Genomic DNA, 24,527 nt, shown 5'->3' on the forward strand with positions numbered 1-24,527 from the left:
ACGTGCTACAACTAAAAATAGGCGTACCAATAATATTTTTAAGAAATATCAACCCACCAAAGCTTTGCAATGGCACGCGACTTACCGTAAAAAAAACAATGGAAAACCTAATAGAGGCCACAATCTTGACAGGGCCTTTTGAGAGTGAGGCTGTTCTTATTCCTCGCATTCCCATGATTCCAACGGATCTGCCTTTTCAATTTAAAAGATTGCAATTCCCAATTCGATTAGCATTTGCAATCACCATTAACAAAGCTCAAGGTCAATCATTAGAAAAATGTGGTATAGATCTTAATACTGATTGTTTTTCCCATGGACAATTGTGCGTTGCATGTTCGAGGGTCGGTAAACCTGACAATCTATATTTATATGCAGCGACAATTGGACAGCGAAAAATGTTGTATATTCGCAAGTTTTACGCAGTTAATTTGTATTGTATCTACCTATCTATCTATCTATATAAAAACGAGTTGTGTGTATGCATGTTTGTTTGTTTGTAAAAAGAGCGTTTGCATATGACGTCATTATTAGTACATACGGCTTTGTATATGCACAGACAATGGGAAAGCCAAGAATGTTGTATATTCGCAATTTTTACGTAGTTTAACTCCTGCAGACGAAATGAATGCTTGCCTGAAAAATTCTAATTTATGGGCACACGTAAAAATATTAAAATTAACTACAAATATGCGTGTCCGATTGCAAAATGATGACTCTGGTCAAACATTTTCAGATCAATTGCTGGCAATTGGAAACGGAAAGCTCCCAGTAGTGGGAAAGCCAAAAATGTTGTATATTCGCAATTTTTACGTAGTTTGAAACACATATATAAATCTATCTATATTCACAGGTGGGACACAGGGACACAACTACAATGGCGCGTAACTAATATGGCGCGTAACGACTTACGCGCGCGGGGGGGCTTGGGGGGGGGGCGCGAAGCGCCCCACCAACTAGGTGTTGGGGTGGCGCGAAGTGCCACCCCAACAGCTAGTATATATATATATATCTTTCTACAGGTGGGACACAGGGACACAACTACAATGGCGCGTAACGACTTACGCGCGTGGGGGGGGGGCGAAGCACCCCAACCAACTAGGTGTTAGGGTGGCGCGAAGCGCAACCCCAACAGCTAGTATATATATATATATATATATATATATATATATATATATATATATATATATATAACAAGCAATAATATTTTTTCAAACAGTTCGTGATAACGAACTGTAGTAAGGAGCGACCCGGCTCAATAGTAAACAAAACTCTAAAAAACTGAATTTTGATGCTAAAATATACATCAAAAGAATCATATTTTTATGCTGATTTTAAATATATAAGTTTCATCAAATTGAGTATTTGTCATCAAAAGTTACGAGCTTGAGAAAACTTGCCTTATTTTGGAAAATAGGGGAAAACACCCCTTAAGAGTCATAGAATCCTAACGAAAATCACACCATCGCATTTGGCGTATCAGAGAACCCTATAGTAAAAATTTCAAGCTCCTATCTACAAAAATGTGGAATTTCCTATTTTTTGACAGAAGACATATCACGGGTGCGTGTTTACTTGTTTGTTTGTTTTTTTTTCCCAGGGGGTCATCGTATCGACCAAGTGGTCCTAGAATGTCGCAAGAGGGCTCATTCTAACGGAAATGAAAAGTTATAGTGGCCTTTTTAAGTGACCAAAAATTTGGAGGGCACCTAGGCCCCCTCCCACGCTCATTTTTTCTCCTAAGTCCTTAAAAAGTAATCCAAAAGCAATTCCAAAACCTTAAAAAGTAAACACAAAAGTTTGAAGCTTAGTAGAAATGGCTCTTAGAAAATTGACCACATGGCACGTACCGGGTGCCATGGCCCGGTGGCAGGTAATTGCAAAACAAAAATTGTATATATTTTAACAAGAGATCACAACAATTCAAAAACCTCAAAAAAGAAAACCAAAAGTATAAAGCTTAGTAGATATCGTTGTTAAAAATCAGACTAGCTTCAATACTCAAATATTTTTGAAAAAAAAACTACAGTATAAAAAGACATTAAATTGCGTAAAGAGCAAAAAATTGGTAATTCCAAAAATATTTGTATATATGTTAACAAGGGATTGCAACAATTCAGACATCTCAAAAAAGAAAACCTTTTTGAACGCAACCAATTATATGATATCAGTAGGAAGGCCCAAAAAAGGAAAATTTTGACAAACGAACGAACAAATGAAACGAACAAATGATGATTCTCTATTTTGACAAGGTATTACAACAACTCAAAAACCTTAAAAAAGAAAAACAAAAGTTTGAAGCTTAGTAGAAATTGTTGTTAGAAATTGAACTTACTTTAATAATCAAATATCTTTGAAATGATTTAGTATGAAAAGACATTAAATTGTATAAGGACAAAAAAAAAACTGGTAGCTACAAAAATATTTGTATATATTTTAACAAGGGATACAACAATTCAAAAACCTAAAAAAAAAAATATTTGAAGCTTAGTAGATATTGTTGTTAGAATAGGACTTGCTTTAATAATCAAATTGAAAAGATTGAAGCATGAAAAAAAGCAAATTGTCTCAAATTGTCTACGGTCAGAAGACAAGCGACAATGAGAATCTATATATATATAGAAGCCTGCCACGTGCCAAGTGCCGGGCCCAGTGGCTGGTAATTACAAACATATTTGTATATATTTTAACAAGGGATTACAACAATTCAAAAACCTTAAAAAAACTTTGAAGCTTAGTAGTTAATGTTGTTAGAAATCTAACTTGCTCTAATAATCAAATATCTTTGAAATGACTCAATTTGAAAAGACAGCAAATTGTCTCAAATCGTCTACGGTTAGAGAGAAGTGACAATTAGAATCCATATATAGAAGCCTGCCGCGTGCCGAGTGCCGGGGCCAGGCGGCGAAGCCGTCGGCTTCTTCCAGTCTTTTCGGGAAACAAAACATTTATTTACGTCACTGATGCGTGTTGACACACTTAATATTTTCCACCCCCGACAGAGAAAAGAAAATCAGAAAACAATTCTTGCTTTTCTCTGTAAATCATTAGCCAAAGATCCTGTCGGGTGAGAGGCTTACAAATTATAAACAGTAGCCTATACTGTTTTGTGCGGACAAAAAACAAAAACAAAACAGTTTGTTCTCTCTCCAAAAATTCAAACAATGGGAGGGATAAGTCCTGTTACCCCTCCCCCTTCAAAAAAAGAAACATTCCCAGAAAGTTCTACTTCGATCTCTGAGACAGATCGGAGTATGCTAACCAAACTATGCATAAAATATGTCTTCTTTTAATGAAACCTACTGACTGCTTGCAATCTCTATAATGAGACATACTCGCTTGCTTTTCGGCAAAAAAATAAAATAAATAAATAAATAAAAAATAACACCTACTCTCTTGTCCAAAAAGCAACTGACCGACCTGAACTCCACTCCCCGAGAAATTGCTACCCGCTCGATAGCACCTATAGCATCACATCATAGTTTTTATATTAGCCACACTGTCAATTATATGAAATGGTTTAAGTAAAATGAAGAAAAAACGTAAAGGAAGAAACCCTTTATTGGTTGATGCGAATGTTCTTGTGTTTTTGACACGGCCGATCAAGGGGGTTGACCCCCCCTCCCGAAATTTTTACCGGTTCGTAAAAAACGCAACAAAAATGCATTTAACAAAATTTTCGATGCGTTTTTGAAGTCTTCTTTTTGCAAACCCCGCCCCTGGGCAAAAATTATTTCTAACACAACCCCCCTCCCCCACCACCACCACCCCCCAAAAAAATCCTGGATAGGACCCTGGTTTTCGACATGCATGCCTAAGGAGCATGAAAATTGATGAAAGAAAAACTTAGGCGTTCTACTGTAGGTTTAAAGGAAATTAAAAACTAATGATGCCTCTTATAGTGCTGAATTACACTACAGAGATAGAGAGATTCCAACAAGTTTACTTTTAATTCATTAAAATTTTCATTTCAATTTGAGGTACAGTTTTAACTGTATTCTCTTGAAATTTTGTGAAGATATACACACTTTTTTGGTTAGATTACTTTTGTTGACCACAAAATAGCTAGTGCATGCTGAACATGGGGAATGTTAAAAATTGCGCAGAAATATACGTACTATACTTTTTTGGCGAAATTGGTTCTTTATCTTTGCTTGCTTTCTTATACTTGTTGTATGAACGAGGTGTCTCCCCTTCGCCCAGTATTGTTGATCTTTAAAACCTCCTTACACCTTGTTGAGTAACATTCTGCCAACTACTGTGCAAATGTGAGCCATTGAATGACCGCAAATTGCCCTTGATAGACTCAAGATCTGACTGGTCAGAGAATGGTCATATGTTGTTGATGGCCATGAATTTTTATTTCTCTTTGCTGACTACCAAGCCGATCAGGTCTACCCAGGCCACCTCGTCATCAAGCATATTTTGGGCTTTTTCAGGGTGAGAGAGGAGGCCAGCATCATCCACATAATCAAGATCAGTCAGTAAATGATTATGTAGGGTCTGAACTTCTGGATAAAAAGACGCAGCATTTTCAAGCACCCAATCGACACAGTAACTGAACAAAGTTGGAAAGAAGACGAACCCTTGTTTTACTCGAAAATCAATTAGGAATTTTTCAGTTTTCTTATCATAGACTCGAATTCGGCTCAACGATGTTTCATAGCATGCCTTAATTCACTTAATTAGGTTCAGTCGGTTCAGCGGCAACTTCAGCAGCATTCCATAATCCTAAGATTTTCCAAAGTTTCTATAAAGTGTTAAACAGCGATGAACTCCAGGAGCATAAAGATTAAGGTGAGATTGTACCCTTCAAACTGCTGAATAATGGGTCTAAGAATAAAGATAATATCACTATAGGTTCTACCTTGACGAAAGCCGGCTTGATTTTCCTGACTCATTTCCTCCCTTACCTCTTTTTGCTGGTTCAAGAGTGTAATCCGTATGTTTTGACCACGATATCCATAAGACTTATTCTGTTGTAATTTTTGCGTTCAGTTTTATCTTCTTTCTTGTAGAAAGGGAAATTGACTAATGTCTTTGAAGTTTTTGAAAAAGAATTGGCAAGGCTTGTAAAGCCATCACGTGGGGCTTTGTGGTTCCTCAGGGCCTCGATCACCTTGAGAATTTGGGTTCTGGCTAAAACGTCCAACTCGACACTATGTGGTTCTTTTGGTACAGTAAGAGGAAAAGTATCCGGAGGATATGATGGAGATGGGTGAGTAAGGTCTGAAAGTAATCCTTCAATCTCGCCAAGCACTGTTTCATACTTAAAAACAGCCAGTTTTTTACGAATGGATTACTCTAGAATATGGTAAAGTTTGTGGAAATCATGCGAACATGGTGTTTTCCCTAACGACAAGACAGCATCTTCCCACATTTCATGGTGGTCCAGACAAACAGAGCATTTGACATGTCTTCGTAGCTCCCTCATTTCTTCTTTTGGGCCACTGATCTTTTGTCTTTGCTCACTAGCTACTAATGGGGTTCTAGCATATATGAAATGGTGTCTTTCGGTTTTTCAAACAGTTCGTGGTAACGAGCTGTAGTAAGGAGCGACCCGGCTCAATAGTAACCAAAACTCTAAAAAATGGAATTTTGATACCAATAGCTACATCAAAAGAATCACTTTTTAATGATGATTTTAAATATATAAGTTTCATCAACTTTAATCTTACCTATTAAGAGTTACGAGCCTGAGAAAATTTGCCTTATTTTAGAAAATAGGGAGAAACAACCCCTAAAAGTCATAGAACCTTAACGAAAATCAAACCATCAGATTCAGCGTATCAGAGAACACTAAAGTAGAAGTTTCAAGCTCCTATCTACAAAAATGTGGAATTTTGTATTTTTTGCCAGAAGGCAGATCACGGATGCGTGTTTATTTATTTGTTTGTTTGTTTTTTGTTTTTTTTTTCAAGGAGTGATCGTATCGACCCAGTGGTCCTAGAATCTTGCGAGAGGGCTCATTCTAACGGAAATGAAAATTTCTAGTGCCTTTTTTAAGTGACACAAAAATTGGAGGGCAACTAGGCCCCCTCCCACGCTAATTATTTCTCCAAAGCCACTGGATCAAAATTCTGAGATAGCCATTTTATTCAGCGTAGTCAAGGAACCTTATATCTATGTCTTTGGGGACGACTTACTCCCCCAAAGTCCCCGTGGGAGGGGCCACAAGTCACAAACCTTGAGCAGTGCTTACATATAGTAATGGTTATTTGGACGTTTTGTCCAAATAACGTGTACAGACGTTTTCTGGGGGATTTTTAGGTCATGGGGGGGTTGAGAAGGTGGGGATATGTTGGGGGAACTATCCTTGGAGGAATGTGTCATGGGTGAAGAAAAGTTTCATGAAGGGAGCGCAGGATTTTCTAACATTATTTAAAAAAAATGAAAAAATGAATATGAAAAATTTTTTTCAACTGAAATTAAGGAGAATTATTAAAACTTAAAACGAAAACAGAAATTATTACGCATATGAAGGGCTCACCTCCTCCTAATACCTCGCTCTTTACACTAAAGCATTTTTAGTAATTTCAACTATTTATTCTACGGCTTTTGTGATTCAGGGGTTATTCTTAAGAAACTGGGACAAAGTTTAAGCTTTAGTGTAAAGAACGAGGTACTGACGAGGGGGTGAACCCCTTCATATACGTAATAAAAACATGAGAATACAGAAGTTAGTTACGTAAGCTAATTTGTAACTTACGTATATATTTTACTAATAAAAACATTAGTAAAAAACTATAAGTTCTAGTTGCCTTTTTAAGTAGCCAAAAAATCAGAGGGCAAGTAGACTTCCTCCCCCACTCTTTTTTTCTCAAACTCATTCGATCAAATTTATGAGAAAGCCATTTAGCCAAAAAAAAATTGTGCAAATTTCGTTTTAATTATTCATCTGCGGAGAGCCAAAATTAAAACATGCTTTGATTCAAAAACGTTCAGAAATTAAATAAAAAACAACAAGTTTTTTTAACGGAAAGTAAGGAGCGACATTAAAACTTAAAACGAACAGAAATTGTATATGAAAAGGGCTGCTTCCTCATCAACGCCCCGCTCTTTACGCTAAAGTTTGCCTCTTTCTCTCAACTCTGCTTTTTAAAACAGTAAAAAGTTTTAGCGTAAAGAGCGGGGTGTTGATGAGGCCCTTTCATATACGAAGTAATTTCTGTTCGTTTTAAGTTTTAATGTCGCTCCTTACTTTCCGTTAAAAAAAACTCGTTTTTTTTTTTATTTAATGCTCGGCCTAAGATCTCATCGGTAGTCTCTATTATCTCTGTTTTTATAGTGTATGTGTGTATGTGTTGGAATAAGGACGCTGTTTAACTACTCGTGTCCTTGTATCGGCCCTGCAGTATGTTGCTACAGCTGATTATCATTTTGAGGGGGTCAAATTGATTAGCCAGTTCCAACTTCAGAGCCCGCAGAGCTTCTCTATCTTCGAGCTTACTAATATCAAAGCGGACTTTTGCCTAGTTTTTTTTTCCCACCAAACAAAATTTTTGCAGCAACAAGCCAATGGTCATACCCAGAGTAGGAGCTTGTGCCGGTGCCATTGCAGGAGCGTGGGGCCTGTAGAGATCTTTTCCACCGCTGACGCACGAGCATGAAGTCAATTCGTGCCTTAGTGGCGCCGTCACTGGAATGCGAGGTTAAAAGGTGGCTAGGATTTTGCTGATCTATGGTATTAGTGATAACAAGGTGATTTATCAAAGCATGGTTTACCAGCCTTTGCCCATTCTTACATATGTGACTTTGTCTAATTTTTCTCAGGACTTGTCTTGTGGTATGCTTAGACAGAACGATTCTTACGTGGAAGTCTGCAGCAACAATCAAAAAGAACGTGTAACAACAGAAAAAGACCAGCTTCTGCATAAGTAGGTATAATCGATATATTTGAGAGTTCTTCATTTAGCTTAGCCCTGGAAAGTCTAAAGGAGACCGATTCCCATTTGAGCATTTCTGTTTAATTGGTTCATGATGATACCAACCCCATCGAGTCCCAAATTATCATCTTATCATCGCCTTCCAGAAATACCATAGTCTGGCTAGCTTTTTGACTTCGCGACACTCGCGTCAATGCGGGAGCCGCATTGCTTGCCAGGAACGCTGTAGCTATATTTAAAACTTTTCTTTTAGGTATCAAATCCATCGGCGTTTCTTGGGAATAGAATTGACGGCAAGAACCCAGTCTTACAGGTTACTCGTACCATGTTGGGCACCACCTTGCTCGGCGTGAAGTTCAGTAGCCTTTACATCCTTTCTTCAGTTTTAGGTATGCTAACGGATCATTTCTGCTACTCAGGGGCAGAAGACTGAGCCTCATAGCCTACAAACAACTACGAGCTTAGCTTGACCTTTGATTCCCACCTGGAATTAGCAGGGGCTTCAGGGAAGAGAAAAGTTAAAAATAGACAAACTTTTATATGCAAGTTCTATAGTTAACTGAATAATTTTCCTGACTAATGCTAGGTGACTTTCGCTGTTTATTTGGTTTTTTTGTTATTTATTTAAGAGAAGAACTTGAGTCTCTCCGCTTATAAGTTTTTCAAATTCATTGGAAGTCCCAGAAATTTAAGACCCAGGACATTCTTTATGCTGAATTGGTTTGAACTTCATTTTCAAGGACTAGGTCCTTATCAGTTTCCATACTATTTGATCACGTCATGTGAAACTGACACATACAGGAAAATCCTTCTTGCGTCTGGGGGATTCATTGGTAAATCACCAAAAATTTGTGGGTGCAGTGTAGTGAATGCTCATTCATGTCTTTGCAAAGTATTACGAGCCAATGAATTAGTTTTGTGAACATAAAACATGGATCAGTGTCATGAATAATTCAATGTAAGCCTTTTGTTTTTGGTTTGAAAAACTCATACAATATTATTAAAGCATTAGCTTGTCAGTGTCAGAAACAGGAAAAGGTATAAAACAAATGTTTACTTTTAATAATAAATGAGCAACGAAACAAAACCCATAGTCAAGCTAGTCATCTTATCCAACATCAGATAAGTTTATTACATTTCAAAATAGACACAAAACGATATACGCACATGATAAATTTCCCCAGGAACTATTGTAGGTCCGTAAAAGGACGATAATGGTTATGGAACAGAAACCAAGATGGATGCCTTAAACATGAAACTAAACATTTATTGTGTCGTTGATCTGTTAATATGATGTATAGAGAAACACTGATATTCAAAAATAACACAATTGAAAAGAGAAAAGCGAAAGGTTGAAACTCCTTAGAGTTTTAGTAACAGGATGAACACACACTATAGTGAAGAAGTAAGTACAAAAAAAGGAAAATTAGGAAAAAAACTAAATATTCAATTACACCTTTTTCAAACATCGGAGTCTTACAAAAGAGGTCTCCTGTTTTAATTTTTTTTTTTTTTTGAAGTTTTAGTCCTCAACTATTTATAGAAATAGTTGTTTGTAAAATCCTCTTGGTAAAGCCTGGAGGTGAAGGGAGAGCCGTGGCTCCCCAGCATATTCTTTAAAGCATTCTCTATTTTACTTGGTGACTCCGGCTATTTTGTTCCATGGGATATCTTTTCTTCCAACTCTTATTTTGGACACATTCTAAAATATTCATTAGCAGTCTTGTTTCTATATAGAAGTGAATTAGATAAAATGTCTTGTTTTTTTTTTCTAGGAAAACTGAACAATGAAGCCTTTTGAGGGATGAATTAGAATCGTCATTTAAAAGAAAATAAAAGAACGTCCATTTAAACACACCGCTTCTACTTTCAAAGTGAATACTCACTCTGAGCTGTACCCTGGCAGAAGCAAAGATTCAAACACGTCAGTAGTATGGGGTATATTACTTTAAGCGGGGTCCTGTCCCGACGTACTATTGGAGTTGCTAACATCTTTTTTGGCATCATTCCAAGAATATATAAACCGGTTTCCGAGAATTTCGAGAATTTCAAGAATGATGCATTATTTGGTATTGCGTAATCATTCAGGTTGTCGTTGAAACATTACAACGAATACGAGAGGGCCCATATCATGATTTCTGAGAATTTCTTGGCATGTTTTAAAGAATTTCAAGAATAATGAGTTATATGGAATTGCGTAATCATTCATGTTGTTGATGAAACAATACGACGCGTTCTGCAACAGCCCTCACATTTGGTCCTTTGAGATAACAGCTGAACCAACAACATTTTTAGCCTCTAAGCAGTTTACGATTGATTTTATGAAACTTTTGTCAGATGTATGAATCAAACAGGAGACCCATTGTTTCCTATGGTAAAAGAACGACACGTTACTTGAATGAGTCAAAAAGTCATTGATTACATTATGTTCTTATAAATACATTCTATGCAATCAATATATTATTTCTTGTATGCTAGCCAACTAATATTAAGCGTCAAAATATCGCAACAAGTTAATTGCGCAATCGATTTCTCAATTGGAGTTGGATATATGCTAAATACTGTCAGTGATTTGTTTCCGGGCACCTTTTTTAGCATCAGGCCATGAATTTGCATACTACAGTGATTTGAAATGCTTGCTGGAGAGACACATTCTTTTGATGATTAATGAAACTTGTTTTGAGCTCCAAAAATTGTAATGACTACAGCCAAGCAGGTACTCTTTTTGTAATGTGATGGTTCTGAGCAAACCGGTTTTCCATTACTGAGGTTGTGCCTGATGTTGGATCACCGAGTTCCCACCCAGGACCCCAAGTTCCAATATAGGGCCCCACGTCCCCCTCTAGCATCCCAATGATCCCCCAATTCCCCCCCCCCAATTTTTAACTACGACTTTTAACTGATTTTATTTGATTTTTTCCGTGTCTTAGAATCACATTAAATATACTTATAATAACACAACTTCAGTGGCAAAATTCAAAAATTACAAAATGAAGAAGATATAAAAATGTCAGTCGTGATTTTTCTATTAGAAAGATAATGTTTGTAGTGACGTTTTCTTTTACTGTTTTTTCTACTGAAATTTTTCATGAGCTTTTTTTCATGCTTTGAAATCACATTAAATATACTTATAATTTTCTAAAAATACAAAATGAAGAGGATTTAAATATGTCAGTCGTGGTCTTTTCTGTTAGAAAAATAATGTTTGCAGTGAAATTTTTTTGGGGAATTAGAATTTCTTGGGACTTACAGTTTTTTTCATAGAATGTTTTTGACACACAGGAGCGCTGTCACATGTATCGCTCACAAATCTCATAGCCCCCTGTTAAAGCAAAAGGTTTCACTGGAATATTTCCCACATCAACTCCTTGAAAAAATTGACAAGTTTCGAAGTTTTTCATTTGTTCATCTATAGTTACATCTCCCTCTTCCCAGTTTCCAGCCAAACACGCAAAAAAACACCACACTGAGCCTGGCCACTTTGGCCAACAACAAAGAATCCAGGTTTTACAAATTCTCTGGCATCAATGGAATCCTTTGACCACCTTCAATTAAAGATAAAATAATCCGCTGACGTTAATTTTGAATCAAAACACAGAATTTTTATTCAAAAGCTGGAGATGTAAGAAATCGAATTTTCAGAGACAGACATACAAAAGATGAATCGACACACAGACGGAAAGATATCACATAGACAATAAAGAAAGAGGGAGCAAAACGACAAAGAGACAGACGCACAAAAAAGACACATAGACACACAGAAGGACAAAAAAAGACACATAGCCACATCAACACATAGACAGACAGAGAAATTTACACATAGGCACACAGAAAATGGACAAAAAGACACATAGACACACAGACAGGCAAAAAGGCACACATGCACACGGACAATTAGACAGACGGACAAGAAGAAAAACTGGTAGTAAATTTATATCATGGATAACAATCATAGATTTCTCCAGTTTTAAATCATGGATTTCTCTTGCAACTGGCCTTTCTTAGAGAAATGTTTGGTGTTACACGCTAGAAAGAAGTTTGAATCACGGAATGTACCCAGAGAAATTTTTTTGATTTTGAAAATTAAAGGGATTTTTAACAGGTTTATATTAGAGTCGGGTATGGTATGCTGGTAATGAGGTTGACATAGACAATTTTAAATGATTTCTACGTAAATTTCACCGGTTATTAGCAAATGGTTCTGTCAAGTGAATATTTTTTGGAAGGGGACCATTGCACAATATGTTTTTAAATCAAGGATTTGTCATGCAATTGGCTTGTTTTAAGGGAATGTTTTACGTTGTATACTAGAACATGAGGTTGAAATTGACAATTTCAAACGATTTCAGCGTAAATTTGACATGCTATTAGAAAATGGTTCTGTCAAGTGAATATTTTTGGAAGGGTGTAATGGGACAATAGTTTGTTCAATTGATAGAAAATTTGGTTTTAAATCAAGGATTTGTCCTACAACTGGGCAGTTTTAGGAAGATGCTTGATATTACATGTTAGAAAAGCTTGAACAAGGAATGCTATGATGGTAGTGAGGCTAACACAGACAAGACGAAATGATTTCTACGTAAATTTTACCGGTTAATAGCAAATGGTTCTTTCAATTGATTATTTTTGGAAGGGGACCATAGTACAATAGATTGTTATATCAAGGAATTGTCTTGCAATTGGCCTGTCTTAAGGAAATGTTTGACATTTTATGCTAGAAAACGGGATTTGCATTGACAACTAAAATGATTTCTATGTAGTTTGACAGGTTATTAGCAAATGGTTATGCAAAGCGAATATTTTTTGGAAGCGTTTGGAAGGATTTATTTTATTGGTGCGTGCACGCTTACTGAGCCCAAACGAACCTAACTAAACAAGTTAACATAAAATTGACCCAAGTTAAAAATCAGTTGTATTGCCATCCATAACTTTAATCAAAAAAGCACTTGGACAAATAAATAAAAATGGTTTCATCTATGACTGTAAATTAATAGATGACGGCAGTAGGGATTTGAGTTTTTGATGTTGCACACAAGAAATTCAAGCATTGTCTGATGACACCCTTCCAAAAAATATTTACTTCACAGAACCATTTGCTAGTAGCCTATAAAATTCATTATCTTGTCAACCTTTTTATCAGCATACCATACACAATTCTAATATGAACCTTTTAAAAATCCCTTTAATTTTTAAAATTCATCGAGGTTTCCAACGGTATATCCCCTCATTTCAGCTTATTTTTAGCATGTAATATCAAACATTTACCTGAAACAGGCCAGTTGCAAGACACATCTGTGGTTGGAATCTGAAATTTGTATCAGAGTCACTACCTATTGTCCTCTGGCACCCTTCCAAAAATATTCACTTGAAAGAACCATTTTCTAGTAACCTGTCAAATTTACGAAAAAATCTTTTCATGTTGTCTATGTCAACGTCATTTTCTAGCATGCAACAAGAAACATTTCCTAAAAACAAGGATATTAATATAAAACTCCTTGATTTAGCAACCTATTGTCCTATGGTCCCCTTCCATAAATATACACATGACAGAAACATTAGGTAATAACTTGTCAAATTTACTTAGAAATCATTTCAAATTGTGTATGTCAACCTTACCTTCCAGCATGAATCGTCAAACATTTCCTTAAAACATGCCAATTGCAAGACAAATCCTTGATTTAACAATCTATTGTCCTATGTTTCCTTCCAAGAATATGCATTTGAAAGAACCATTTGTTAATAACCTGTCAAATTTACACAGAAATCATTTCAAATTGTCTATATCAACCTCACTACCAGCATATCATGTCTGATTCTAATATGAGTTTGTTAAAAACCCTTTAATTTTAGTAGCATAGTAATTGCTGGTTCTGCGCACCTATCTTATCCATTCAATTTACATCATTTTTAGTCCATTTTATATAATTTTAAATTCAGATATTGCACATTTTTAACATTTTCCATTCCTACACTCAAAATGAAAACAGGTCCTTGAAAGTCAAATTTGGTCTCATTTTTATACTTTTTCACAATATAAACATGGGCTCTAGACCCCACCTAGATAACCCCATAATTCAACCCATTTTCAATTGAATTTTTGACCATTTTAAGTGAAAATTTCCAACATTTTTACAATGTTCCATCCTGAACTTTAGGGTCATGTGAAATAATACTGATAAAAATCTAATAGTTTAATCTGATTTAATATTTAGTGGATAGTTCGATATCAATATCTATATAATTATATTATCTCTGTTTTTCCTTCAATAACCTTTAATATTATACTTTTATCAAATTCTTAGAATTTCTGTTCAAGATCAGCTGCTTTAGAATCAAAACGCTTAGGTAAAAATAGATAAACCATTTAAAATCAGTAATGATAACGATTTTCTTTCAATATTTAGTTGTAACTTTTTTACTTTTGTCTTTTGTAACTTTTTTCTTTTTTCTTAATTGTTCGAATATATTTATTTCCCATTTTCATTTCACTTAAAAGTTTCTCCATTTATTAGTAAATAATTTTATTAAATATTTTTTTGATTTGGGAATGATTTTTCTTTTAATTACCTTAATCTTTCTTCTCAGATTTCTTTCACTTGATGAACGAATTCTGGAAAGAAATCCAAACAAGTGTTAGAAAAAAATTTGATAACGACGTTTTATTTTGTTAGAAGGTGTGCCTTAGCTTTCTGGAAAAATATGATTTGTATTCTTAATAGGTTTGTATTTTGCACTTCGCTTAAAAGTTCCTCCATTTCCTGGTAATTAATTTTATTAACAATCAAATCGAAAATAATTTATAAATTAACATATAATTTACTATCAATGGCTTCCATGAATGCTTTTCTTTCTGAAAATATAACGCAGTAAATGATACAGGGATTAGCAGGTATTTGATGCAGCAACAGTTTAATTTCTCTATCAGTAATTGATCCACATGGATAAATATTCGATTCATGCTTTGAAACATCAAAACAAAATAAAGGATATACTGTTTTTAAATAATTGTAACTTACAATTGTTCCACTATCAACGTTTTTATGTTTATATACTAACTGTAAAAATTTTTGATAAGCGTTAGAATAATCTTGATTAGCATCACTGAAATCACATTTAAAACATTACTGAAACTGTTGGTTCATTCTATTTAGAATTGCTTGCTATGTATTAATCAGTTGAATTGATTAATGAAGAAATAATTAAACGAGAAAATGAATAAGGGAAAATCATTCATTATTTTTCGTACATAATATATGAAACCAGTTAAATTAAATGGTTTTAAATATTGCATGAAGTCTGTAAAGTTTAACATATAAATAAAATTCTTCTTACTTTTTGAATTATATTCTCCAAAACTTTAAAAATACTAACCGTCCTTTTACTTAAGCTATGCACCCGACATGTTACTCATATGCCGTCTAACCAAATTAAATGAAAAAAAACTTCTTTTTTTTATTTAATTTCTGAACGTTTTTGAATCAATGCATGTTTTGATTTTGGCTCCTCACAGAGGAATAATTAAAATGAAAATGCAAATTTTTTTGCTAAATGGTTTTCTCATAGTTTTGATCGAATGATTTTGAGAAAAAAACAGCGGGGGAGGAAGCTAGTTACCCTCCGAGTTTTTGGTTAATTAAAAAGACAACTAGAACTTATAAGATTTTACGAACGTTTTTATTAGTAAAAGATATACGTAACTTACGAATTAGCTTACGTAACAAACTTCTATATCCTTATTGTGTTGCGAAAGCAACACTTTGGTTTTGCCCCGTTTTTTTTTCCTATGCCGTCTATCTCAGCTTATTCCTGGAGACTGGTAAGGGTCTACCCTGTGCGGTTTTTACGGAAAGTTTGGACCTCAGGCTGGATTGATGAATATGACATTACATTTTGGAAAGCTCCGTAGAACTCTTGCCTGGGGCCAAAAAGGATGATTTTTGCTTGTCCTCGAGCCAGGGCCTATGGTGTGCAAAGTGAAGTGGAGTTTTATAGCCTATGTCGGAAAGGAGTATCTGAAGTTGTGCAGCCAAGCTTTTGTTTCATCAAATCATGTTTCTGCTTTCGAGCGGAAAGCTCCGTTCTAGCAGGCAAGCAGGCAGGCACCAATTTCAAATTGAAGATGGACTAAAATCTATAAGTGTTAAATATATTTGGCAGTTCCCCGGCCCCACAGCCAATATATCTTCTTTGAGTGATAAATAGAAAAATTTACATAAACAAAAAAGTGCGATTTTCCCACGGGTCCGAAAGTGCTGCCATCTATTGTTTCTACCCATTTCTGTTCGTGATTTCAGCTGACGTTACCATTCTTTTTTTCTACTTGGGATTGCAATAGAGAAATGGTATTAGATATGCTTCTTAAACTTTAAAAGTTCTCTCTTTGCTAATGAAATTAGAGCTTATCCTGTGCTCCTTTTTAAGTGGTGGTGTTAGAAAGTTGGCCTCCGGCAAAAAAGTCAACTTTTGAGCTAAGACAGATAGAATTTTTTTCAACGGCAATCGATAGACCTTGATGAGCTGATCACAGTATGTGTCATCCATATTTTGGTACAAAAATTCCTTCATGAGATACATCAGTTTGAAAGTTTCAAGGGGTTGACAACTTCAGAGGTAAGGTACACACTGAAACCAAAAATAGGCCGATACCAATTGTGAGATATGTAGGGGACTTTCAAGCAACAGTCGACTATTAGCTTATAAACATCTTTGGCAATGAGGGGTTTGCAACTTTTGCTGATTGGTGTACCTATTATCTGTTTCTGGTGTAATTGATGGTAAGAACAACTTGGTTCCCGATTGTAAGACATGTAAGGGAGTTGTAAATAATAATCAGCTGTTGCGCTACAATGATCTTCAGTGACGAGGGGTTTGCAACTTTTGCTAGTTGGTGTACCCATTATTTGTTTCCGGTAAACTTGATTTATATCACTGGAGAGGAACTCGTAAGCAAGAATGGATTGCTACAGGGGGTTCATGAGAGGCTACAAATTTGTGCAAATTGGTGCACATCTATGGTATTTGATCCTGAAAAGTTACGGATAGCTTTATAATACCAACTGCATTATATAAGATAATGTTCCAAGTTTCCATCCGTCACGATGTCTACGATTGAAAAGGATAAAGTTCAACTGGCTGCAAAATCAATTTAGTCCTTTCTTCCGATATTCTTTTGCTGTTGTTTTTTCAACGCTGAAGAATTTGATCATGTGATTACTGATTGTGTTCTGCTTCGAATATGCCGTTTTGAATGCTTTGATAGTTTTGACAACTTCAGCATTTAACCGATAGCGAAGAAACAAAACCAAAGTGTTGCTCTCGCAACACTTTAATCGGCGAAGCCGGACAAAGGTTGCCGCAACACTTCACGTTGCCCAGGCAACGTAGGTCTAGTGTTTTTATTGCGTATATGAGGGGGTTCGCCCCCTCGCCAGTACCTCTCTCTTTACACTAAAGGTTAAATTTTGGCCCAAATCCTTAAGAATGACCCCTGAATCAGAAAGGTCGTAGAATAAATAGTTGAAATTACTAAAAATACTTTAGCGTAAAGAACGAGGTATTAGGAGGAGGGTGAACCTCTCATATGCATAATAATCTTCGTTCGTTATAAGTTTTAATGCTGCTCCTTACTTCCAGCTGAAAAAACTTTTCATATTTATTATTTCATTGTTTTTCTTAAATAGCGATAGAAATCCTGCGCTCCTTTCATGTAAATTTTCTTCCCCCATGACAAATTCCTCGATGGAAAGTTCCCCCAGCATATCCCCATCTTCTCAACCCCTCCCCCAGCCAAAAAATTCCCTGAAAAGTTTTGTACACTTCCAAATAACCATTACTATATGTCAGGACTGGTCAAAGTTTGTAACTTGTAGCCCCTCCCACAGGGACTTTGGGGGAGTAAGTCGTCCCCAAAGACACAGTTAGAAAGTTTTTCGACTACGCTGAATAAAATGGCTATCGCAGAATTTTGATCCGTTGACTTTGGGAGAACAATTAGCGTGGGAGGGGGTCTAGGTGCCCTCTAATTTTTTGGTCACTTAAAAAGGGCACTAGAACTTTTCATTTACGTTAAAGTGACCCCTCTCGCAAAATTCTGAGACCACTGGGTCGATACGATCACCCCTGGGAAAAAAAACAACCCAAACAAATAAACACGCATCCGTGATCTGTCTTCTTGCAAAAGAAACAAAATTCTACATTTTTGTAGAATGGAGCTTGAAACTCCTACAATAGGGTTTTCTGATTCTCTGAATCTGATGGTGTGATTTTCGTCAAGATTTTATGACTTTTAGGGGGTGTTTCCCCCTATTTTCTAAAATAAGGCAAATTTTTCAGGCTCTTAACTTTTGATGGGTAAGACTAAACTTGATTAAACTTATATATTTAAAGTCACAATTAAAATGTGAGTCTTTTGATGTAGCTTTTGGTATCAAAATTCCATTTTTGGAATTTTGATTACTATTGAGCCGGGTCACTCCTTACTACAGTTCGTTACCACGAATTGTTTGATAACGCGTCATTACCTAAGGGTTCAATTCAACAGCTGAAAATTCTTTTCAAATGAGTACTTGTGAAACCAGCTTCTGTAATTGAGCTCTATTAAACAAGTCAGACACAAATGCGCATAGGCTCCCGACGCGTGTTTTGACTTCTTCCCAGAATCCTTTCATCGAGTGAAAGAATTCTGGGAATGAAGCCAAAGGTAATTAAAGAAAAATTATTTCTCATTCAAAATTTTTTTTTTAATTATTTACTAACAAATGGAGAAACGTTTAATCGAAACGATAATGGGAAGTAAATATAATCGAACTATTAAGAAAGAAGAAACATGGTATATATTTAAGCTCTTATTTCACAAATTCATCAAATTCTTATTTCAGAAGACTCTTTTTGATTTTAATGCTCAGGATGGAAAATTGTAAAAATGTTTGAAAATTTCATTTAAAATAGCATGAATTCAATTGAAAATGGGGTTAGATGATGGGGTTATCTAGGTGGGGCCTAGAACCCGTGTTTACTTTTTTAAAAAAAAGTAAAAAAGAAATCAGATCAAATTTGATATCCAATGACCTGTTTTTGTCAATGACCTGTTCTGTCAAAATTTGCAACATTTAATGTTAAAATGATCTAAATGGACTGAAAATGATGTAAATTGAATGGATAAGGTAGGTGTGGCAGAATTGGCGATTACTATACTACTTATTTTCAAAGTAAATGATGGTTTCTCAGGGCACATTTTCAAGCTGCTTTCTACCATGTAACATTAAACTTTTACCTAAAACAAGCCCGTTGCAAGGCAAATCCTTGCTTCAAGTCTGTAATTTTAACCATTTTTACAGCTAGTTGTCTTATATGACCCATCCAAAAAATATTCACTTCACAGAACCATTTGCTAATAACCCGTCCAAATTACATAGAAATCAAATTAAATTGTCTATGTTAATCTCATTATCATCATACTGTGCCTAATTCCAAAATAAACCTGTTAAAATCACTTTCATTTTCAAAATCAATGAAGTGCTCTCAGGATACATTCCCTAGTTCAGGCTTGTTTCTAAAAAGTAAACTCAAATATTTTCCCTATCCTTGATTTAAATTTGAGATTTGTGATAATTTAACATCTTATTGTCCTACGGCACCCTTCCCAAAATATTTACTTGACAGTACAATTTGCTAATAACCTGTTGATTTATCCTGAAATCACTTTAAATTGTCTATGTAACCTCATTTTCTAGCATTAAACGTCAAAAATTTCCTTAAAAAAAGCCAATTGTAAGCAAAATTCTTGACTTAACAGCCTAGTGTCCTTTGGTCCCCTTTGAAAAATATTCACATGACAGAACCATTTGCTATTAACCTTTCAAATTTACAGAAAAATCATTTCAACTTGTCTATGTTAACTTCATTAACAGCACATCATGATCAATTCTAATATAAAAGTGTTAAAGACCATTTCACTTTCAAATCTATAAAGATTTCTCAGGGTACATTCCTTGATTCAAGCTTGATTCTTCCGTGTAACATCACACATTTACCTAAAACAGGCGAGTTGCAAGACAAACCATTGATTTAAATATGTAATTTTTACCGATTTAACAACCTATTGTCCTGGCACCTTTCCAAAAAATTATTCACGTGAAAGAACAATTTGCTAATAACCTGTCAAATTTTTGTAGAAATCATATCATATTGTCCATGTCAACCTCATTATCAGCATAGAATTCCAATATGAACCGGTTAAGAATCCCTTTAATTTTCAAAATCAATGAAGGATTCTCTGGGTACATTCCCTGGTTCAATCTTTTTTAAACATGTAACATCAAACGTGTCCCTAAAACAGTCCAATTGCAAGACAAATCCTTGATTTAAATCCAGAATTCGTAGGAATTTAACAGCCCATTGTCCTATGGCACCCTTCCAAAAATACTCACTTCACAAAATCATTTGCTAATAATTTTGTCAAATTTATGTTGAAATCGTTTCGAATAATCTATGTCAATTTCATTTGCTAGCATGTAACGTCAAACATTTCCTTCAAACAAGTCAATTGCATGACAAATCCTTAATTTAACAACCTATTGTCCTACGATCTCCTTCCAAAAATATTCACTTAACAGAACCATTGGCTAATAGCTTGATAAATTTACGTAAAAACCATTTCAAATTGTCTATTTCAACCTCGTTACCAGCATACCATGCCCAATTCTAATATGAACCTGTCTGTTTGTCCTTGTGTCTATGTGTCTTTTTCTGTCTGTCTGTGTGTGGGTATGTCTATTTGTCTTTTTTGTCCGTCTGTTTGGCTATTTGTCTTTTTGTGCGTCTGCCTGTGTTTTTTTAGCTTCTTCTTTGTTGCTTGTCTATGTGATATTTTCTGTGTGTATGTCTGTCTGTCTTTTCTTGTGTCTGTCCGTCTGTCTCGGAAAATTCTATTTCTTGCATCTCCGATTTTTGGATTATCATTCTGTAGTGTGATTCAAAAAGGTGACGTCAGCGAGTAATTTTACCATTAGTCGAAGGTGTTCAAAAGATTTCATTGATACCAGAGACCATGCAAAAGCTGGATTCTTTTTTATTGGCAAAGTGACCAAGTTCAATGTGCTTTTTATGCAGGTATGGTTGGAAGCTGGGAAGAGGGGAATGTGCCTATAAATGAACCTTTGAAAAACTTCAAAACATGTCCATTTGTTCAAGGAGTTGAGGAAAACCTTCTTCTTTAACTGGAGGCAATGACATTTGTGAACGATACATGTGACTGCATTCCTGTGTACCAAAAGACCATTTTTTGTAAAGAAAATTCCCAAGAAATCGAAGTAAAAAAAATATTTCTGCAAACATTATTTTTCTAATAGAAAAGACCACGACTGACATATTTAAATCATCTTCATTTTGTATTTTTAGAATATTATAAGTATTTTTTTTATTGTAAGTATATTTAATATGAATTCAAGACATGAAAAAAAGTTGAAAAATTTCCCCTTTTTTTTATTTTTTTAATAGAAAAACCACGAGTGACATATAGAAATTGAAATTTTTTAAATAAAATTCAAAGCTAAAAAAGTGGGTAGGGTGGGTGGGGTAAAAAGTTTGGGCCTTGGCATTCATTGGGGCCCAGGAGGGGGATATGGGGCCCTGTAAGGGAACTCAGTGACCTGGAGGGGAACTCGGAGACCCAAACTTATGTGCAAGCCAAATAATGGAAAACTGATGTGCTCAGGACCATTAAATTACAAAAAAGATACCTGCTCAGTTGTAGTCATTACAGTGTTTGGAGATCAAAACAAGTTTCATTAACCATCAAAAGAATATGTCTGTCCAGCAAGCACCTCAAGTTACTGTGGTATGCAAATTCATGGCCTGATGCAAGAAAAGGTGCCCGGAAACAAATCACTTATAGTATCTACTATATATCTAATTCCAATGGAGAAATCGATTGCACAATTAACTTGTTACGATATGGTGACGATTAATATTAGTGGGCTAGCATCTCAGAAACAATATGTTGATTGCCTAGAACGTATTTCTAAGAACATAACATCATCAATTACTTGTGGACTCTGTCGAGTAACGTGTCGTTCTTTTACCATAAGAAATAATGGGTCTCACGTTTGATTCAGACACCAGACATAAATTTCATAAAATCAATGGTAAACTGCTTAGAAGTTAAAAAATGTTGTAGGCTCAGTTGTTAACTCAAAGGAAAAGATCTGAAGGCTGTCACAGAACGTATTTGATTGTTTTCCCGACAACATGAATGATTACGCAATACCAGATAACACATCAATCTTGAAATTCTTGGAAACATGCCAAGAAATTCTTGGATATTCAGAAATTCTTTTAAATTCAAAATACTAGCATCTTGAATGATTCCGCAATACCAGATTATGCATCATTCTTGAAATTCTTAGAATTCTCGGGAACCGGATTGTTTATTCTTGGGATGATGCCAAAAAAGGGGTTAGCAGCTCCAATAGTACACCGGGGTATGATCTCACTTTTAAGTACCATATTCCATACTACTCACGTCTCGGTCTATTTATTTATTTTTTGTATAGAAGAAAATAAAACCTACATTTTGGTAGTATGGAAAAAGTACAATAGCAACAAGACCGACGAGGCTCAGCGATTATTTTTTTTTGAAGTAAATGGTAGACTTAAACATTTGCACATTACACTAAAAAAAAGGACGCAAATATAAACTGGAAGCAATAAAAGAAATGGAAAATAACTGAAAAAGTAGTCCCTATACACATCATTTTGTGAATTGTAGGAGTGTCAATCAGGGTTGAGACGGAGGGGACAATTATCTCCCTAGATTCCCCCCTAGATTTTAATAAGTACTGTTTTTAGTAATATATCCCCCTCTCTGTGAATTGACGTCCTTGGCGGGTTTACCGTTTATTTCTTCTTAAAAAGATGAAAATAAAGTTGTCAATTCTAGTTGTGTTGCGAGAGCAACACTTTGGTTTTGTCCCGGTTTTTTTTCCCTATGCCGCCGATGTCGGCTTATTCCTGGAAACTGGTAAGGGTCTAATCTGTGTGGTTTTTACGGAAACGGTGGAATTCAGGCCGGATTGATGAATATGGCATTACATTTTGGAAAGCTCCGCAGAACTCTTGCCTGGGGCCAAAAAGCATGGTTTTACTTGTCCACGAGCCAGAGCCTATGTTGTGCGAAGTGAAGTAGAGTTATATAGCCTATGTCCGAGAGGAGTATCTGAAGTTGTGCAGCCAAGCTTTCGTTTCTTCAAAGCATATTTCTGCTTTCGAGTGGAAAGCTCCGTTCTAGCAGGCAGGTACCACTTTCAAGTTGAAGATGGAGTAAACTCTATAAGTGTTAAATATATGCGGCAGTTACCCGGCCCCACAGCCAATATATCTTCTTTGAGTATTAAATAGAAAAATTTACAGAAGCAAAAAAAACGGCATAGTCCCACGGGTCCGAAAGTGCTGCCGTGATTTCGGCAGGGTTTATCATTTGTTTTTTTCGGACTTGGGATTGAGGTAGAGAAATATTATCAGATTTACCTCTTAAGGTTTAAAAGTTCTGTCATTGCTAAAAAAAAATTGGAGCTTATCCTTTGCTCCTTTCTAAGTGGTGACGTTAGAAAGTTGGCCTACGGCAAAAAAAAATCAACTTTTGAACTAAGACAGATAAATTTTTTTTCGACGGCAATTCATAGCTCTTGATGAGCTGATCAAAGTATATGTCATCCATTTTTTTTATAAAAATGCCTTCATGAGATATAATAGTTTGAATGTTTCAAGGGGTTGACAACTTCAGTAATAGGGTACTCACTGAAACCAAAAATAGGCCGATACCAATTGTGAGACATGTAGGGGACTTGTAACGATAGGTCAGCTGTCATATTATAATCATCTTCGGCAGTGAGGGGTTTGCAAATTGTGCTATTTGGTGTACCTATTATTTGTTTCCAGTGTATTTGATGGTAAGACCGAGTTGGTTCCAGTGGTAAGACATGTAGGGGACTTGTAAGTAATAATCGTCTGTTAGGCTACAAACATCTTTAGTGAGGAGTGGTTTGTAACTTTTGCTAGTTGGTGTAGCCTACACATACTCACTGTAACCTAGAATTAAGTATTTACACAACGGGTACAAAGATAACGTAAAATAACGAGGCAGTTTCGTAATAATTAATAGAGTGTCATCTATGGTAACGTCGATTCGACGCCCTATGCGCCTGCAATGGCTCTGGAGGATCTTTATCCTTTTTTATCATCTATGGTATTTTGATCCTGAAAAGTTACGGATAGCTTTATAATACTAACTATATCATATAAGATACTGTTTCAAATTTTCATCCGTCACTATGTCTACGATTGATAAGGATAACCCTCAACTGGCTGCATAGTCAATTTAGTCCCTTCTTTCGGTATTATCGATAGCTCGTGATGAGCTGATAAAAAATATGTCATAGTAGTTTCTTCATAATTAATAGTATCATTTATGGTATTTTGATCCTGAAAAGTTACAGATAGCTTTATAATACCAACTGGATTATATAACATATTGTTCTAAGCTTTCATCCGTCACGATGTCTAGGGTCGAAAAGGATAAAGTTCGACATGCTGCAAAGTCAATTTAGTCCCTTCTTTCGATATTTTTTTGTTATTGTTGTTTTTTCA

The 24,527-nt window shown here is 35.5% G+C and overlaps 1 protein-coding gene across 1 annotated transcript in view; it reads left to right on the top strand.

Annotated features, from left to right (window-relative positions):
- The first annotated feature begins 1,813 nt into the window (after nucleotides 1-1,813).
- LOC136029732 (uncharacterized) overlaps nucleotides 1,814-24,527 on the top strand; it is a 32,408-nt gene continuing 9,694 nt past the window's right edge. Inside the window, exons 1-3 of the mRNA XM_065708236.1 lie at nucleotides 1,814-1,870; nucleotides 5,016-5,215; nucleotides 8,137-8,203. Coding sequence (XP_065564308.1) covers nucleotides 1,814-1,870; nucleotides 5,016-5,215; nucleotides 8,137-8,203 — 324 coding nt within the window. The remainder of the gene's footprint in view (nucleotides 1,871-5,015; nucleotides 5,216-8,136; nucleotides 8,204-24,527) is intronic.

This window comes from Artemia franciscana, chromosome 7 (assembly GCF_032884065.1).
Source record: "Artemia franciscana chromosome 7, ASM3288406v1, whole genome shotgun sequence".
Taxonomy (NCBI): Eukaryota; Metazoa; Arthropoda; class Branchiopoda; order Anostraca; family Artemiidae; genus Artemia; species Artemia franciscana.